At 40.0% G+C, this 20,993-nt stretch overlaps 1 protein-coding gene across 1 annotated transcript in view; it reads right to left on the reverse strand.

Moving 5' to 3' along the window:
• PDIA5 (protein disulfide isomerase family A member 5) overlaps window positions 1-20,993 on the reverse strand; it is a 205,762-nt gene that overhangs the window by 35,141 nt on the left and 149,628 nt on the right. Inside the window, exons 12-13 of the mRNA XM_044670046.1 lie at window positions 2,167-2,237; window positions 1,468-1,631 (exon numbers count right to left, since the gene is read on the reverse strand). Coding sequence (XP_044525981.1) covers window positions 1,468-1,631; window positions 2,167-2,237 — 235 coding nt within the window. The remainder of the gene's footprint in view (window positions 1-1,467; window positions 1,632-2,166; window positions 2,238-20,993) is intronic.

Genomic DNA, 20,993 nt, shown 5'->3' on the forward strand with positions numbered 1-20,993 from the left:
GTATACCACCAAGGAACTTACTCTTCTGCCTATGATGAACTCTTACTTTTACTTAAGTGCTGACCAAACAGAAGGCCAAATAGTATGTATTAATTTTAATTTAGCTTTATCATCTCTGACTTCGTCTCTGCTGTTACCTCTTAATGAGCTGCCAACTAGCAACTCTGGAGCCAAAGGAAAAGGCTTGGATAAATACAACTCCAGCCCCAGACACAGCATCCGTCAAGGCCCAGAGAATCTAAAATGATTCTGGAATCTAAAATGAAAAGCCCCCATTTCTTGCAAACTGGGGGCCCAGAATGTGCCATTGTGCACCTGATCTCAAGGCCTGAGGCAAAGGATGAAGCTGATCATAAGGAAAGCTCTTCTGTAGTGGTTTACAGTTTACACAATGCTTTGAAGCTTATCAAATCCACTCTTTTCTTGCAGAAAGCTTTACCTAATTAAACTCATCTGAATTTATGGCCACTCAACTCTGAATCCTTTGAGCACTTACATATTCAGTCTTCCTTCCATTAATATGAACATTTTTCTATATTGTTTTGGAAGGATCTCTTGAGTCTTTCTGCACTCCCCCCCAAGTCTTTCTAGTATGGGTCATGAGAAAGTAGTCATTGATGGCAAGGACAATACGATCTCACATTAAGAGCTTTCCATGGGCAGAAACTATATATCCTCTTTCTTCTGTACCCAACAATGTCTCCTAATTCTGGAAAACAGAATATGCTCAAATCATACATGTTTGGGAAGAGAAAAGGAGGGCCAAGAGGTTGAAATGGGTCTTTCTTGACTTGGGACCTCAAGCATGCCAGAGGCACTGTGCCCATTTTCTGCTTCCAATTTCCCTGCAAATAAATCTACACACATGGCATAATTATTCCCTGGGAAGCTGTGCAAATAAGCTTTAAAGAATTACAGAACCTAAAATTCTTAAGTGAAAAAAAGAAATCTGGTCATTGAGTCAATAGTATCAGGGTCTCTGATTATTTCTATACTTCTATTTTGTCCTAGTCCCCTCAGTAATCAATTTTTTGAATACAATTCATTTTTAATTCTGGGTTCTATCCATCAAATCAATTCTATAACCATGGACCAATCAGCACACTGGCTCTTCTCTTTCAAGCACCTCATTTAACTACCTTTATTCAGGGAGAGAAAAAATGAAGTAAGGAAATGAAACCAGGGGCTAAGGAGATTAAAAGGAAGGATTCTTTGGGAAAGACATATAAGCATTTTACTAAGATTTTGAAAATCTCATCCAAAGGGAATAAGAGTAACTTGATGGATTAGGAAGCATTATCAAAAAACTATATGGCTTTAAGATTCTGTAATTGAAATCTATCTTAGATGACAGGGGCTCTGAGTTGAAGAAATTGGGCTGAATGACATACTTCTTCCCCCTAGGGTAATCACCAGGGGTGCTAAGTGCTGTAAGTCCAAATTGAATTTCAATATTACAAAACTTACTTTTGCATCCATTCAATGATCTTCTTCTTTGTTCTGAGCTGTGGCAATGTATACTTTTCTTCTCCATCCTTAAAATATTTCAGTGTAGGGAACCCTGAGATCTGATATCGCTCTGCAATAGCTTTGTTGACAGTGGCATCAACAGCTGCAAGGACACCTGGACTCTGGAATAGGGAAAGAGAAAACTATGGGTCACAGAAACAGGCACAGAGCTGCTAAAATGACAGATGAATCTTCCCCCAGCAGTACATAACCAGCATATGAACATCTCTCTGGAAAGTCACTTGCCAGTCAGACTTAAGACAACTCACTGAAAGTATGAATATGCCACATCACTGTCCCCATCCACTTCTCAATGAAGATGAAACTTTTTAAACCCACTGCACTAAAAGAAGATGGAAGGTCATAGGGGACAAAAGGAGGGCCTTTTGGGATTTAATCCTAGGACCAAGATAACACAGACACCCAGAAGAATAAAGAACAAGCAGAATGTTTGTTCTTTACTTTTCCAAGGTTGGCAGAGGCCATGCGTGGCTAACAAGAATGCATTCTGGATGAGGAATACTAAAGAGCTCAAAGGAATAGGAAAGCAACTAATTGAATTGTAGGGAGAAGTTGCTTTTATGATTCTGCTTATTGCTGATTACTTAAAGAAAAGGGTTAGGGGCATAAGAGGAGAAAAAGGAGAAGGGCACTTACATCTGCTACTCCATGGAGGGCTTCTGCTGCACTTTCAAACTCAGGCTTCATCTTCTTACAATGCCCGCACCCTGTATATAGAATGGAGGTAGAACACGTCGAGGCCTTAGCTCAAACTTCCCTTGTTTGCATGGCCTGCCCTAAACATAAAGTCAACTTTCCTCATTCCCAGAAATGCTGGTAAAGGAAGGAAGAAGTGGGCACCAATATTTAAAAAGGAAGCCTGTCTTGTCTGAATCCTATGGAGGCAGGGATGAGCCCTTCTGTTCCTATGGCACTGAATAATACAGGAAGAAGTTTGTGACTTTAGAGGTTTGGGGAAGAAAATTCATATAGCCAAAAATAAAAATACAGTGGGTCTGACCTGGCATTGTCCTGTACCTTGCTGTCACATGGATATAGTCCTTTGTTCTGCCATTGTTGTCAACTAGCTACATATTGTATAAAAGCCTTTAGAGCCCACAAATAAGGACACTGTTCAATCACTGGTGATATCTCCTATTGCCTTGTACCGGATGGCTCCACTGATATCCCATCATGAATAATTAAGCAAGCAAGCACCTGATGGCTAGGTCTCACACGCACTTAATTTGGAGTTGGCTTTTTAAAAAGAGAGACAAGACAAATAAGTACAGAGCAGCAAAGTTGGGAGGTTGTAGGAAGAGAAGCTGACTGGGCACAGGAGTTCCTTGGAGGGAAGCTTTTACAGCCACATGGTTCCTTCCAGGGAGCCATGTATAATGGAGGAGCTCTTGCACCATGCCTCTGAGATCCAGCCGATGAATTTTCCAGACCAAGTGGGAACTGGGAAGCAGCAAGCTCAGAGCCTCACTCTCTGCTGTTACTGTGAGGTATATCAACTGTGCAGGTTCAGAAGGAAGCAGCTGACACACAAGTGATCCAAATTTTTATTCCTTAAAGGAAAACCTCAATTCAGGGGCACATATTCTAAATCTAAAAGACTGTACAGGTCTCTGGGTGAGGTGGTGCTTACTGGAAGGAAAAATTTTCTTAATTGTTTATGAATTCTAGTGTAAATCCTTTTCATTTTTTTTGGTTAGGGCAAATAAATCTTGCCCTACTTTTAATGTTTTGTTAGCCTGAATGCTTCTACAGGAGTTATGGGCACTCCCCCACACCCCCCACTTTTTTTGGTAGAGACTCAAACATGATCTAAATTCCAATTTTCCCAGGAGAAACTCTGGGTAGGGGCAAAAGACAGAACTACTGAGAAGCCCTAAGGAGTAACTGCCATCTTTATAAACTAAGAACTTTGCTTCTAGGCAAGAAAATACATATTCACATCACAACTGTTCACACCGAGGTACAAAATCTATTGGGTGTAAAAAGGAGCATTTTACCAATTTTAAAGATATTGCACCTATTTTTCCTTTTTTACTATATTTGAAAGTGGTAATAAATGAATTAACTTTTATTATATTGCTGTGTGGTAATGATCTTTTGGGACTCTGAATTGCTTTTATTTTGATGAGTCGTTCCTTGTTGCTGTTTAGTCAGTAAAACTGATATAAGGTGTGGGGGCAAGGAGAAGGCTATAAAGCATACAGGCTGTTTGCTATATTAAACTATGCAAAACTGATTATATGGAAAGTTTGGAAAGTAATTACAAATGTTTGGACAAAGTTTGCTACTCTAAGATTTGATAATTTGATATTACCTGCAAATTTAAACAACTCTGAGGTACCACCTCACACTTATCACACTGACCAATATGATAGGAAAGTAAAATGATAAATGTTGCAGGGGATGTGCAAAATCAGGACACTAATGTATTGCTGATAGAGTTGTGAACTGATCCAACCGTTCCCAGGGAGCAATTTGGAACTATGCCCAAAGGGCTATAAAATTGTGCATACCCTCTGATCCTGTAATATCACTACTGGGTCTATATACCAGAGACCATAAAAAAGGGGAAAGCACCTATTTGTACAAAATATTTATAGCTATTCTTTTTGTGGTTGCAAAGAATTGGAAATTGAGGGGATGATCATCAATTGGGGAATGGCTAAACAAATTATGGCATATGGTGGTGATGGAATACTATTGTGCTATAAAAAATGTTGAATAGGAAAATTTCAGAAAAAGCTGAACAATCTACACGAACTGATGCAGAGTGAAATAAGCAGAACCCCAAGAGAATATCTGTACACAGTTACAGCAATATTATACAATGATCAGCTATGAAAGACTTAGTTACTTTTACCAATATAATGATCTGGGACAATTCTTAAAGACTTATGACAAGTAATGCTATCCACTTACAGAGAAAGAACTGTTGAAGTCAGATGCAGATCAAAGCATACCTCAGTCTATACATACATACTGTTGTGAGGGTTATTTAGCAATTAATTTAGTATTAGTGTTGGACCTAGCAAGAAGGGCTGGAGGATTCCAAGATGGAATGAAGGAGCAGGAAGTGGGGCTTGGACTCTGAGAGGGACTCCATTAGTGGTTGGGGGCATAACTGTTTCTAACCCTGGGCGATCTCAGAGTTAGGGAAAAACTGCATCCAGATTCCCTGGGATCCTGAGAGGTGGAGGCTTTCAACAGTGGACAACATATCTGCAGAGCTGCACCAAGTGGGGAAGTGGTTTGTGATCTGGTGGACAGCATTGCAGACTCACTCTCCCTACCTGGGTACCTTGGATCATCTGTCCTAGTGGAGTTGGCTCTTGGCATCCTGTGACCATCTTTGGATTTACTGTGAGACCCCAATTGGAAGCCACCCTCAGGCCCTTTAGCTGAGCTGACCAAATCTGGCTGGAACCAGGTTTGGAGAAGCTTTCCCTGTGACTTCAGTACTGCTTCCTTTGGGCCCTGCCTGGCTTAGGTCAATAGGATAGTGTAGTCAAGTCTTTCCCTTGTCCCTGTGGTTTGCCCTTAGGTTTCAAGTATAGAATCCCTTATTCCCATCCTTTTTATTGTTTCCCTCAATTAAACTGTTATAAACTTTTACCTTTTGTCTGCTGGTTCCATAGACCCTAGCCTAGGAGAGCTGAGTGACTGTTGGCCTAACAGCCATTCCTATTGACAGTTAACAGCTTGGCTGTAAACCCTGGTCTCCCTATCCTGGTTGGTCCTGTCTCTCCTTCAACCCAGTGTGAACCCACAAACCATTTAGGTTACATTTTAATAATAACAACAACAACCCTGGTGCCCCACCATTACAATACATACATACTTTCACATTAGTTTATTTACAATTCTATTTTTATGAGCATTCTCTTACAATAATGACCGATATGGAAGTATGATTTGCATGATAATATATGTATATAATGTGCATATTATATACACACATATGTGTGTATATGTATGTATATACATATAATCCAAATCAAATTACTTATCATCTCAGGGAAGGGGAAAGGAAAGGAGGGAGAAAGACAATTTGGATCTGATAATTTCAGAAAAAGTATGTTGAAAATTGTTATCACTTGTAATTGGGAAAATAAAATATCTCTGAATAAAAAAAGTTTAATATTTCCTTGACATAACGACTCTACATTCATCTGTCTCTTTGTTTCTCTGTCACTCTTTGTCTTGCTTTCTGTGTTTCTGCCTATTTCTTTTTGTTTTTCCCTCTGTCTCTCTCAGCAAACAGGTTAAGTGACTCATCCAAGGTGATATAGCTAGTAAGTACCTGAGGCTACACTCTCCCTGACCCTATGCCCAGGAAGCTATTCACGGTACCATCTAGATGTCTCAGACCCTATATTTCTAAGAAATAATTCATTATTGCTCATTTTTAAAGGAAAAAAATATATCAAGATTAACCTAATATAAACAAAATAGATACACACATACATCTCAATCACAAATAATTCTTTCCTGGCCTTTTCTGAACATTTGGCTTTGTAAAGACCACTGTCTCTCTCCCTCTGTGATATGTTCGCTTCCTTCACAAGATACAATGATGATTCATTTCCATATTCTTAAATTCTGATCCAGACCTCCTCCAGGAGTCCTTTTCCTGATCTCACCAATTGTTAGCAATCTCTCCCAAACTAACTGTTTTACATGTATTTTGTATTTATTTATCTGTGTATATGATGTCTGGCCTCAGTAGAGATTTCCTTTGTCTCTATACCCATCGCCTAAGGCGGAGAAGGTGCTTAAAGAGGGCACACGTGAATTGAATTGACTTCTTCCTGCCCCACTTCATGGCTATGAGACTTACCATTTCTTCTGAGTCATAGTTCTCTCACCAAATGAGGACAAGCCCTGCTATGCACTGCATCTCTACACTGCAGGGTTAAAATGAGATAATGGATATGGAAAAGAGTTTGTAAACTATAAAGCTTAATATAAAAGCAGAAGAGCTATTAATAGTTGTTATACCTCATCCCCACCTTAATTCACCTTCCCTGGGACTGTGAGAGTTCAATGGTATCAAGTTCACCCAAAGAGTCTTTACCCTTCCACTCACTAACAACGAAACATTCTTAACACGGGGAAAAGGGGAAGCCAAGTGAATTGCCAAGTTTCTAAGGTTCCATTATTAAATTCCTCCTACTGACAAACCAGAGAGGCAGAAATCTGTAGGGTATCAAAAATTCATCATCAATCTAGAGACCCTGGCACCCAGCCAAGGCTGGCACAGATGGAAACAAACCCTCAGGGGTTTCGTGACTTCCTGGGGGCACCAAAACAATGCCTCTTCCCAAATAGGGCCAAATGACAGGAATGCCCCAAGCAATCAACACAGAGGCTCTAACTGAGAAATAGCCGCCAGAGCCAAAGTGGGAGAGGAAGAAGCAAGGCTTCTGGAAAGCAAGGTATCCACTTCCCCGGAGAGTTGGGCTTAGACACTAGAGAGATCCCTCAGGGTCTTTTCAATATCTTATTATCAATTCTACAGCAGAAAAGAGGTCATTGGACAACTGGGGTTAAATGATTTGCTCAGGGTCACACAGCTAGGGAGTGTTTGAGGCCACATTTGAACCCAGATTGTAAAAAGGCAGGGAAAACCCTGGGTTGTTGATATAACTGGATTGGTCAAGTAGTTTGAGTAACTTGACTTGTCAGGGTATTCCCTCCTTTAGAACTGAGAGCAAATAGCTTCCCTCTAGCACTAGACAAAATAGAAGGGGTGGACAAAATGGTGTAGCAGTCTGCTCAGGCAAGAGAACACCTCAGGAGGAAAGGATAGACGTTTGGCTAGGAAATTTGGCTTAACTTAGCCCTCTTTTGGTGAACTCTTCTGAACAAAACCTGCTACCAGAGAGAAAGCAATGGAGGGCGACTCAGGAGGTTTGGCGTGACCAGAGTCTAAGAGAGCTCTCCCTCCATGGGGAAAAAACCTCCACCCACCAAACTCCCTTTGATCTTTTATGTTAATGAATCTGACTGCATTCCTAAAAGTTTGTTGAGGTTTATTTCAAAGATATCAAGGACAAGGTTTGGGGGAAAGAGAGTAACAGGGGTTTCTCTCACTGAAGGTCCTCATTAGGAGTCAATGTCTCTCAGTCCTCAGCTAAGCTGTGGATGACCTGAACCCTCTCTGTCTGTTGATATTCCTAGGCTGGCTACCCTAGGCTAAATTAATAAAATATTGGGGGCAGCTGGGTAGCTCAGCGGATTGACAGCCAGGCCTAGAGACAGGAGGTCCTGGGTTCAAATCTGGTCTCAGACACTTCCCAGCTGTGTGACCCTGGGCAAGTCACCTGACCCCCATTGCCTACCCTTACTACTCTTCTGCCTTGGAGCCAATACATAGTATAGTATCTCCAAGGCAGAAGGTAAGGGTTTTAAACAAACAAACAAACAAACAAACAAACAAATAAATGAATAAAATATAGTCTCTAGGGTAAGCTGGTATAGGACAGATGATCTTCAGCCTTGATTCTGGCTCCCCTCAGAGAAACCTCTTTGGGGAACTGGCAGCTAATCAGGATCACTCCAATATCTCTTTAGTTCAATTTAAAAAGTAGTCTTTGGGATAAAAACAGTCTCAGCTTGAGTAGGGAATCACTTTGTATAGGAAAGGTGATATTAGGATCAGGGGAAATGGTCTAGAGCTGCCTCCCACCAAGAGTTCAAACTCCAAGACCCTGAGGCTTCAACAGTCTTCCTCTGGATTCTGAAGCTCTCAGAATTCTCTCCCCAGGAACATTCTAAAGCTTCTCCCTTGCTTTCATGCATTTCCACCTTGCTTGACGGTTCCTGGAAATTCCCTCTCCACTCCAGGTCTAGCTCTCTTCCATTGTGCTATCTAGCTGCCCCTGGGGGCCTCTCATTATAATTGGGATAACAAGATCTTGGCTCAATTCTAGACTTCAATTTACAGAAAATGATGATACAGTGCTATCAATGGATGAGGACCACTGGTATTACAAGACCTTCACTTCTGAAGGAGAAACAACTTGCCTCCAATCATGCAGTTAGTCAACACAACTAGGACTAGAATCTGGGGGTTTTATCTCCAAGTGCAGTAATACTTTTTCCACCACACAGCAGCCTCTTGGGAAGTTCCTGGTCTAATGGGATATGCAAAGATGCCCTGTAGTTTTTTAAGGAAAAAAATGCACACAATTACTGCTAAATATTAGCATATATTCTGCTAATATATACTAATATAATTACTGCTAATTTTAAATGTTTGAAAAAGCTGGGGGACCTGAGTAACCAATAATGAGTAAGCCCAATCTGGAAAGGCATCCTGGAAGAGGCATTTCAAGGACCTGCCATTTGCAGCAGAGACTCTTGGTGGGGAGAAGGGGAACATCATTAAAAGGGATTTAGGAAAACTGACTACACTAAGAAAACATGTTTGAAGGATTATATAGAACTACATAAGTCCATGATGGGCATGGTGGGAGCTCTATAGAGTTGAGGTGGGCAGGGGATCAGTTTACCCTTTTTGCACCTTACTTCCACTTCCCCTCTCTCTGTAATGGCTCTCCAGAGACAGCAAATGAACCCAATATTAGGCAGAAATGGTTGGTCTTAGGCAAGGTCTTGGGCCCATCTCACATATGTAATATCAGTGGGCTCCTAGATCATAGTTTATAGTTCTAGAGTTGGAGACAACTTTAGAGGTCACCTAGTCCAAATACTTTATTTTATGAATAAAGAAACTGAGACCCAAGGTTATATAATAAGAGGTATAGCTGGGGTCAAAACTCATGATCTGTGACTCCAAGTTCAATTATCTTTCCACTGTATATTAAGAGATACCTCCTTCTGGGGAAAAGAAAAGCATCAGCTTTCAAAATTATTAGCTAGGGGAAAAAAAAAGCATCACTATCATTTTGAAGGTGAAAGACAGAAGAAAACCCTGCCTCTTATGGCAGATAAAATTGTTCCTAGCATATTCTTGAATATTTCTGGTGCCCTACAAGTGCAGAGGGAGGGGGGGAAACCTCAGGAAAAGAGAAGAAATGCCTAGAAAAGGATCTCTATGGAAGGAGAAAGTAGGAAACCCAAACTTCCCAACTGCAAGGTGCTTCCTTAAAAAGCTAGATTCCATTAGATATTTATCCTACCGAAGGGCAAGATGACATTTTATGGATGGAATAAATATCGTAAGGAAAATCAAGGTAACAGTATGTCTGAAATCACTAATAGCATACCTTCCTGGAAATAAAAACTCTCTACATAGTAGATAGTTCCCAACTTATGAACAGGTTGTTTCAAAAGTCTGTAAAGTAGGTTATTTGGAACCTGGAATGAATTTTCTTATTCAAACAATGCTTTGGTTAGGTCTCCACATCAGCCTGCAAAAAGTCATTTATTCCATTAAGTGGCCCAAATATAGAGAGTATTAATAGTACTATTTTAACTATATTCAATGTTGTTTCTCTGGGGAAATGCATTCTGGGTTCAACTTTGGGCAACCAGGGATATATTTTTCTCTGCTGGCAGTGGCATCAGGGGACTTTAGGGCAGGGATGGGAATGAAAGAATGAAAAAAACATTTGTTGAGTGTTTACCATATGCTAAGATTCAAATGAGACTAAGGATCAGTAAAATAACAACATATTTGAGTTGGAAGGGACCTCAGAAGTTATCTAATTTGTTAATTCTGTATATTATTACACCTACATTTAAAACGATAGCTCTTTATGTTTTCATATTTGATATAGTGGAAAGAACACTGGGTTTAGAAATGGAGACCTGAGTTCAAGTCCTCACTGACATTTAGTAGCTGTGTAACTGCATGGAAGTCATTTCTGAGTCTCAGTTTCCTTATCTGTAAAATGGAGGCAATGATATTTATATTACTCAAGACAAAAAGTAGGGAAAGAGTTTTCCCTAGGAGAGGTTTTAAAATGCTGTGTGTAGATGTAAGCTATTATTATTACTTAATCTGCTTTTCTACCCTCCTTATTCTTAGGAAAAGTACTGTGTATTCATAAGTAAAAGGATGCCTATACAGAATAAAGGAATATTTATTGGTAGTACATTAAATGGAAATTGAATCAGATCCCATCACTTTTTTGAAAAGAGTAAAAAAATAAAAATAAGAGGACTGATAGGCTAAGTTAAAAGGCTCCACTATGATTAATGGTTACTGTCCATTCTGAGACCAATAGAAAACTCTTAAATGTTACTGAGTCTTTTCTCTTGATTGAGTCTTTTCTCCTAATGGTAGGCCCAACAACACTGAACTTGGAGGAGAAAAAAGAATCTTGCTTTAAGAAACCAAAAGGAAGGGGACTCCACAGTCTTTCCCAGTCAACCATTTGTGCATGACACCATGAGGGATGAATGACACAAATGCAGCCCTTGTGGTGCCAGTTGGTTTTGAGAAAGTCTAACAATGTACAGTGACTGCCAACATTAACCTGATATATGAAATAAAATAATTAAACTGTATGGCCAGAGTTTAATTCAAGTGCTTTTTTCTATGTGATTTGACTGTGCAAGAGGAGGAGAGTGATTGGCAGGAGGGAGTTCTTCTCAATTTTCTCTCTCCCAGATACAGAATGAATGGGTACTTCACCAGCTCTTCTTTAGCAAAGAGCACTCACAGGCAGGCTGCAGAGAGAAACAATGAGGGACTAGCCATTCTCGTCACGGGGCATCTGCTGCCTTTTTTATTTATAGGCGTATCTTATTGTCTACTGGAAATTTCCAGTTGGAAACCCTGCTGTTACCTTAAATTCCACATCTAAAACTAAACTCATTAGCTTTTCCCCCAAAGCTGGATCTCTCTCCAACTTCTCAACTTTTGTCAATAGTCCATCATTGTTCCAGTTATCCTGTCCCAGATGCTTTTCCTTTCTTCCCAATAGTCAATCACCAAAGTCCTAATGACTTATTCCTTCCAAATGTCTCACAGTTGTGCTTTCCTTTTCATTCTCATTCCAGCTACATAATTTCTGCCCTTATGCCTGGAATATTGTAAAATCATTCTAATTTGTCTCTGCCTCCAGTTTCTCCAGTTAGGTAGCACAGAGGATAGAGTGCCAGGCCTGGACTCAGGAAAATTAATCTTTATAAGTTCATATCTGGTCAAAGACACTTACTAATTGTGTGATCCTTGGTAAGTCACTTAACCTTATTTGTAAAATGAGTTGGAGGAAATGGCAAACCCTCTAGTATTTCTGCCAAGAAAACTTCGAACACAGTCACAAAGAGAGCCCAACCCGTTTGTCCTGGTGCTGATGATGTGTATCTGTCCCTCCAGCTCCCATGAGTCTCCCAAACCTTTTCCTGACTGCCAAAGGCAGAAAAATGGCAAGATTCCCAGATAATCTAGTTCGACATGACAGAAAATGACTAAATAACAAAAACCTGTCTCTTCCCCTCCTAAAGTTTGAATTTGGAATCAGAAGACACAATTGAATGTGTGAACTGAGTCAGTTAAATTTTCTGGGCCTCAGTTTCCTCATCTGTAAAATGACGGGTCTGAAGTAGATGATCTTCTAGTCCCTCTAAACATTAGGTCTATGGTCTTATCCTACAGACTTCTTCCAAATCTGTCTTCCTCCATCACTTACTTGCAAAAAAAAAAAAAATCTTCAACCCTGCTTCCTACAGAATAAAGCCATATATTCCTTAGCTGGTGCCATTCAAGATTCTCCATAATTTGGCCCCAACTTCTCTTTCTTGCCTTATCTACCACTATACTCCTAAAGGTCTCTGAAGGTTAAACTACACTGGTCTATTATATTTTCTTTTATGTTAAGGGAATAAGCATTTAGATAGCACCTACTATGCACTGTGCTAAGTAGTTTTTACAAATATTATCTCATTTGATCTCCACAATAACTTGGTGAGGTAGATAGTACTTTTTTATGTTTTTAAAATTATTTTTTCCAGATTACATGTAGATACAATTCTAATAATTGTCTTCTGACATTTTGTGATCCATGTTCTTTCCCTCCCTCTATCATATTATGTTTTCTGGATACATTCTAATTTATTCCTGCCTGAGCTTACACAGGTTTCATCCATTTGGAATGTCTCTTCCCTTTCAGCTACCTGAATCCTCTCAATCAATTAATCAACCAATACTTATCTAGTGCCTACTGTAATGCAGGCATTATGCTGGCTGCTGGCTAGGATTAACAAAGAATGAAATGATCCCTTTTGCTCTTCCTTTATGGATCAGCTCAAATCCCACATGTTTTGTGTAGAAATTCCCAGGGCATTACAGATATTTGTGACCTTTTTCTTCTCTGAACTCTTGGCATGGACTCTAATAATTCATTAGACAAACGACATGTGACTGTTCTCATTTTTTGACTTATCTGATCATTTAACTTTTCATGTGAGTGGGTCTTGTCCCTTCTCCTCAAAAGACTGTGAATTCTTTGGGGGCAAGGACTATTTCTTATATGCATTGGTATTACAGTGCCCAAATATTTGCTGGCTTTAAGTTTGCTGGCTTTAAGATACGTGACAGAAGTCAGGCATTGTATCCTGCCTCCACAGTGCTCAAGAAAATGGATATGGGAATATACAAGTCTTAGAGCATCTCAGTTTCCTTATCTCCAACTTAGAAGTTATTCCAAATTACCTCGAGTCTGACTCTTAAAATAACCAAATTAAGCTTTTTCTTCTTCCAAAAATTGATTCCCCATATATTAAACAAAAGAAGTGATAGTTGGGCCGCACTTAAGTGGCTCAGTGGATAGAGAAGTAGATGGGAGGACTAGTCTAGGAAGTATCTGAGGCCAAATTTGAATCCAGGACCTCCCATCTCTAGTTTTAAGAACTGACAAAATTGCCAACCACAGTTTCAGAGTACTGATAATGAAGAATGCTACCCAACACCTGAGAGAAGTGAATGAGACATCTCTTTTTAGGACTTGGATGATATAGGAGTTTGACTATGCATTTCTATTGTAACAGTTTTGCTTTTCTTTTCTATAATGGATGGAGATGAGAGTGGGACAACTCCCTTCCCCCACCCCACAATACATGTGAAGAGAACGAAAGGTCATAAACAGGACAGTTTTGAAAGTTACATATGGAATTAAATGCTTAAAGAAATAGCAAGTTCTACATAATAGAATTATAGTTTTCTATACCATCCTTTCCTATTCAACTATATAGAAAGGCATATCTTACTTTAAGTTCTGAATAAAAAAAGGAAAAAAAAATCCTACAGTGGGCACTTGCCTTTGGGAATTCCACATCCCCGAAGGCAGTGAGAGATCCAGCTAGGAAGCACTATGTACAGGGAGAACGGAACCCAGTTCGATGCTTTTTAGTGCCCTAGTGATTGTGATTTGATAGATCATTAAGTTTTATTGCCAAGCTTCCTTGCTGGGGGTTTTATAATCTCCCTAAGTGCTCTCACTCTTACTTTCATGGCCCAGCACAAAAACCTTGAATCAGTGCCTTTAACGTACATCTCCCTTCTTCTGTAGGAATGTCAACCTCCTACCTAGACCCAAACTTTTCAGATCCTTTGGAGTCAATAAATTTCAATTCACTCTCAGAACTTACGGAGCCTACTGTATGGGGTTCCAGAATTCCATGAGTTTCTGGCTGAATGGAATTCTTAAGCCTTAATAACATAATGGTTAGGGTGCTAGACTCAAAGTTGGAAAAACTCGAGTTCAGATTTTGCCTTTCACACTTCCTAGCTATGTGGTCAAGAGTAGATTACTTACCTTCTCAGCCTGTTTTTCATGCTCACAATGAGGAGACTGCTGCCCCCTCAGTCACCTAGGGGTCACAACCTCAGTCATACGTGACTTCTTCCTTTCTCCCACCTCTATTCCCCACAACCAATCAGTTGCCAAGTTTTATTTTGGAGATAGAATCAGCATCTCTCATATCAATCCTCTTCTTCGTTCACACAGCTTACCCTAGAATAGGACCTCATCATCTCTTGTCTGAATTACAGCAATAAAATCTCCTATTCTCCATCCTTCCAGCCTCTGTCCTCTCAATCTATCTTTCCCTCTGCTGCCAAAATAACATTTATAAAACACAGATTTGATCAGCAGAACCCACAGTCATGGATGGGAGCTTGTTGGGAGGTAGAGGCTGGGAAGTGGGTGGCATTGTGAGCCTGAGACCAGGATGGGGTATACATATTACAACTGAATTTCAGGAACCATCCCCTTTCCCTGAATCATATGGTCAGCTCATAGCTCATAACCCTGCACCCAGGAAATGTTCACCCAAGGTGCCTTTACAAGTTTCCAGCATTCTAGGCTAGAATGTCACAGACACATTCCCATGATGATAAAATAAATAATATTGGAAAAAAATGACAAAAGAAGAGGTCCTATTTCTTCATATAATCTAGTGGTTCCAAAACTTTTTTGGCCTACCGCTCCCTTTCCAGAAAAAAATATTACTTAGCGCCCCTGGAAATTAATTTTAAAAAAAATTTTAATAGCAATTAATAGGAAAGATAAATGCACCTGTGGCCATCACTCCCCCCCTCCCCTGGATCGCTGCAGAACCCACCAGGGGGCAGTGGTGCCCACTTTGGGAATTATTGATATAATCACTCCTTGTCCTCCCTTTCTATCTCACTATCAGACATAATTTCTCCTGTTGGGCAAGGATAATGGAGATAGGCATGGGATAGGATGTCACCCCTCACCCAACTCCCTTCCCCTGGTTCATTAATTGCTTCCCATGTGCACTATCACTCAGTAAATAAAACAGCCACTCTAGCTTTAAGACCAGTAATTGAAGGAACTCTCTCATTTCTGGGACATGTGACCTATGGGTTCCAATCATCATTTCCTCTGACCTCACTGAACAAAATCCTCATCTCTGACCACTATTTTCAATATGGGCTGTCTTCCCTTAATAAGAATGCAACTTCCTTGAGGACAGGGGCCATCTTACCATCTTGTCTCTATTATTCTCTGGTGCTTAGTGAAATCCCTGGCACACAGGACGTAGTTAATCGATGTTTTCTCATACATTTATTTAACTGTGTACTGTGGGAGTCAGGATGATTCAGCTGTGCAAATAGAGAGGGACAGAAGTAGAGACTGACTTTGAAATGGGTGGAAAAAAGAACTTAGATTTTAGTCTGATTCAGCCAGAAGCAAACTGGAATTCTCCCAAGGATGCTTGGCAGCTGTACGCATGGGAGGAATTCCCTCAATACCCAACACCCCTAACTATCTGCCCACTATGCAGTACATGAACATATCTGCTGGCAAGCTTATTTCCTGAATTTTCATATTTGTCCTTTTCCCCTGGCTCGCTGAGAGGTCGAATGACCTTAAGTTCTCAAAGAATCTGCCAACCGAATGAAACATTTAGCAAGTCCAAATAAGCTGAAAAGGTTTTGAATATGAGCCCTGTAACCAACTATGTGTTTGTCACCCCAGGATCAACCTAGCCAAATTAAGAAAAGTCAGTGACCACGTGATTCCTCTTTTTGGCCCAACTAATATGAAATTGTCCATTAAAGTGAAGTTGTGTGCTGGGCAGAGGAGTATCCATATCAATGAAGTCTTGGATCTTCTGAAATACTGAGGTTTGAATTTGTTTAACTTTATGTCTGCATAAGCCTGCCTCAGAATGGGGTCCTCCTCAAAAACAGGGTTTATACTTTTCTAAGAGATGCAGCTAGCAGGGCAGTAGATAGGTGAGTCTGGAGTCAGGAAGACCCGCATTCAAATCTGGCCTCAGACACTTAGAAGCTGTTTGACTTTGGGCAAGTCACATAACCTTTGTTGCCTCAGTTTCCTCAAATGTGAAATGGGGATAACAATGGCACCTAATTCCTAGGCTTGGTGGGAAGATCAAATATGACAATATTTGTAAAGCACTTTAGCACAGTGCCCGGCACATATAGTAGTTAGTATATAAATTCTTGCTCCCTTCTCTTTCCCCATATCTATCTAAGATCAAATATTCCATGTCCGTCAGTGTATAAGACTTAGACAGTTCCTTAGAAATCAAGTAGTTAACCCTCCCACCCAATACAGTAATTCCTCCTATAATATCCCTGACAAAGCAATAATAATTTCATCTCTGCTAGAAAGCTATGAGTGGGCATCACCTACCACCTAAAAAGAAGCAGAGCCCCTGTCAACTTGGGGACAGCAATAATTAGAGATCGTAATGCAATATTTGATCTCAGAGGTATCACTGGGACCTGGTGGGATGTGACCTATGAATGGAATGACTACAGAAGTATATGACATTTAAAAAGAACAGATGAGATTAAAAGGGTGATAGAGTAGCACAGAATATCCAGATACTACTGGAAGGCAATCTACTTACAAAAAAGAGGAAGTAGGATGGAGAGCACTTGGAAGAGGCCTGAAGAAGGAAGATACATAAGCAGTCTTGTGGTACATTGTGGCCAAAAGAATGAAATGGGTGGTAAGAACTGGAAATAGATCACAAATCTGGCATGGAACTATGTGGACATTTGCTTGGATTCTTCACTTTAAAAAAAAAAAAAAAAGGAGCTGATAAAAATCTGTCTTTAATAGTTAATTTCATTGTGGGCAGCTAGGTGGCTCAGTAGACAGAGCACCTGACCTGGAGTGAGGAGGACCTGGGTTCGAATCAGGCCTCAGATGCTTCTTAGCTCTGTGTCCCCAGGGAAGTCACTTAATTCCAATTATAAAACCCTTGCCCTTCTGTCTTATGCTAAGCAGAAAGTAAGGGTTTGGTTTTTTTTTTAATCAATTAATTCCACTCTTCAAAAGGTGAAGAAATGACAAAAGGAACTACAATTCTGGACTAGATTCTGACCAATAAGGAAAAACTGATAGTTAGAATTGATAGGAACTTTGGGAGTGAAGGTTCCATCTCAGAGTTTGTGAACAGGTGAGGAGGAGAATATAAGACATTGTCTACTGTGAATTCTAGATTATGGGAAAGCAGATTTCATAGAGAGCAAAGAAAGGATAAATAGGATTCTGTGTACAAAAACATATGTATGTGGAAATATGTATTACACGAAAGCAGTAGTATAACCTCTATTAGACTATTTATTGCCTTGGGGAGGAGGGGGAGGGAAGGAAGGAGAGAATCTGAATTCAAAATATCAAAAAACAATTTTTTTAAATTGTTTCTACATGTAATTGAAAAAATTAATGAAAAAAAAAAGAATATGCTATTTTAGTTCTGTTTAGTAATTACTGCTCTGCAGAAATGACTGAAACCAAGAACATTGTTTGGTTACATTAAAAGTTTAAATCAAAATAGGAAAAAAAACCCCACATATGGAAGATGGAAGTAGCAAGAATATGTAACTAAGCATAAATATAAAAGAATAACAGAGTCTGGCAAAAACATGACCAGGTGGGCTAGAAGAGAGGAAGAGGGAGAAAAAGAAATTGAGGGGCAGGGGGGGAGGGGAGAGAGAGGGAGAGGGAGAGAGAGAGAGAGAGAGAGGGAGGGAGGGAGAGAGAGAGAGAGAGAAAGTGAGAGAGAGAGAGCGAGAGCGAGCAAGAGCGAGCGCCCAAAAGCTCGAACACTTAAGTGTATTTATTTAAAATGAGAAAAGAAGAAAGCCAAGAAATGCCCCGAGTCCAACTCCTAGCCAGGTTACCTACTATATATGTGACTTGTGACTCTGACCCTCCAGCTTCCTTCCATATCTATATAATATTTGTAAATTATATACATATGTATATAATATAAATGGAATTGGATTACATGACTTCCAATGTCCTTTCCAGTTCTTTTTTCTTTTTTTTTTAAACCCTTAACTTCTGTGTATTGGCTCCTAGGTGGAAGAGTAGTAAGGGTGGGCAATGGGGGGTCAAGTGACTTGCCCAGGGTCACACAGCTGGGAAGTGTCTGAGGCCGAATTTGAACCTAGGATCTCCCGTCTCTAGGCCTAACTTTCAATCCACTGAGCTACCCAGCTGACCCCTTTTCCAGTTCTAAATATTAAAATCCCATGAATTTCTCCTATATGTATATAAAGTGCCAGCCTAATGTAGTACTAATCATACTCTCTAATACTTCTGGATTCCATTCTCCCCTTGAGACAGGTGAGGCTTGGTTTTAAATTAAAAAGGTTTTTCTTGAAGCTTCTTTGGCTAGATATCCTATTTCATTTGGCTCAACCCAAGGAGAGAGTCTACCTGGAGGTGGTAGGATAATCACCTAATGGTGTGTTAAGGCAAGGGGTAGGAATATTAGGGACACGGAGGTAGAAGACTTGTCAGTGCATGGTGCTACAGGTGTCCTGAGGGTGAAAAAGAGGTTTTTTATTAAGCAAGCAAAGTGACAGCCCAATACATGGAAAGAAGCAAAGGTGGACATAAGCAATAAATAATAAGGACAACAAAATTACATTTTTTTTATCTATGTTCAAGATAAAAGGATGATCAAAGAATAGGGTCATTGCTTGGCATTGATAGGATGATAACGGATGATGTGGAGAAGACAGAACTATTTGGCTCTTAACTGACTTCTATTTTTGCTAACAAGGTGAATTGACTAGCAAGGTCATGAAACCCAAGGTAAGTGAGGAGATGGTGGAAGAGCATTTAGCTACTTTCACTGTTTATATCATTAGGTGTGTGAAATTAACATAAATCACCCCCACTTTTTTCCCTTTTAGAAAGAAGAATTTTGAAATGGCCCCACCTTTTGACTGGGTGTGCATGTGTACTATGGGAGGATGTTAGAGGTCTCATGGCTCCCTGGCATCTCAGAAGGGGATGGGCTCTGGTCTCCCCTGACTCCTGGTATCTGGAAGACTGGCCTCTGACTCAAACTGAGGACAAGTCTGTCCAACCAGGGAGACCCAGAAGGACTGGCCTTATAAGAGAAGGAATTGAGGAACCAAAAGGCCCTTTTTTTGCTTTTCGGTACTTGGCTGTCTTGGTCTGGAGACTTTCCTGGTGGGGCAGCTCATGTGTGGTCTTTGACTAAGAAGTAGGCACAGCCCTTTTGACTTTCCTGGCATAGCCTCTCTCAGCTAGTGAACAGACAGGGGAAAGTCATGTGACTAGGTGCTTTTCTTTCTCCCCAACTCTAACTCTAACTATCTAATAAATAATCATAGATTAATATACAGCCTCCAGAGAATTTTAATCCTTGGTATATCTCAGGGTCCTGTAAGAATGGGGGCAGATGTGACCACCAGGCTGATGTGATCTTTCAGAGAGAACAGAGGGATGTTATAGCCAGAAAAATATTGTCCTGATTCTTTCTTTCTTTCTTTTAGACCCTTACCTTCCATCTTATAATCAATAGTAGGTATTGGTTTCAAGGCAGAAGAGTAGTAAGGTAGTGGGGGTGGGGGTGGGGGGTGGGGAGGTAGTAAGTAACTTGCCCAAGGCACATAGCTGGAAAGTGTCTGAAGCCACATTTGAACCCAGGACCTCCCCTCTTTAGGGCTGACTGCCTATCCACTGAGTTACCTAATTGCCCTGAGGATAGATCCTTGAAGTGTACAGGATTGACTCTGATTCCTGGAAAAATTAAGAACATATTTAAAGGAATGACTTGTGGGCATTTAGAATGGAAAGTGATTACTAAAAGTCAGGATGGTTTCACCAATAGCAGGTCAGGCCAGACTAATCTCTTTTCTTTTTGGCCAGATTTAGTTTACTGGTAGACCAGGGGAATGCTATGGAAACTGTTTATTCAGATGTCAGTGAACTTCTTAAAAGTTTCTCATTCTTTGTGGAGAAGGTGGAGGGAGAGATGTATAAGAGATGAGAGTACAATTAGGTGGATTTTAAATTAGTTGGACAAGGCTCAAAAAAGAATATCTATTGGATCAATGTCAGTCTAGAGGAAGGTTTCCTTTGGAATGTCCTAGAAATATAATCTTGGCTCTGTTTTACTCAATATATCTAGCAATGACTTGGATGAAGGGACAGGCAGAATGTTTATCAAATTTGTAGATGTTATGATCCTGAGAGGGATAGCTGACACCTTAAATAGCATAATCAAGATCCAAAAAGATTCTGACAGTCTAGAATGATGAGACAAATCTAATAAGATGAATTTTTTAAAGGAATACATGTAAAAGACTTAGGGGAGATAAGGGAGGACATGAGAGCTGTCTTTAAGCATTTATAGGGCTTAATTTTGGAAGAAAGATTAATTTTGCCTTGTTTAGCCCTAGGGTAAAGAATTATAGGCAATGGGAAGAAATTGCAAAGAAGCAAATTTTGACTCGATATAAAAAAAAACTTTCTAAGAATTAGAACTATTCAGAAGTGGAACGAGCTTTTAAAGTAGGTGGCAAATTCTTTGTCACCTGATGCCTCAGTGATCATTTCTTGGGGATTTTTATAAGAGAGGATTCCTGATCAAGTGGGGATTGACCAAAATGACATCTAAAGTCCTTCCTAACTCTCATTCTTTGGTTCTGAGGATGGTTACAAAGTTCTCTTCTGTCAAAATGAAACAGCTTCCTAATAATTTCCACCCATTTTTTCTTA

The sequence above is a fragment of the Gracilinanus agilis genome, chromosome 3, assembly GCF_016433145.1.
Source record: "Gracilinanus agilis isolate LMUSP501 chromosome 3, AgileGrace, whole genome shotgun sequence".
NCBI lineage: Eukaryota > Metazoa > Chordata > Mammalia > Didelphimorphia > Didelphidae > Gracilinanus > Gracilinanus agilis.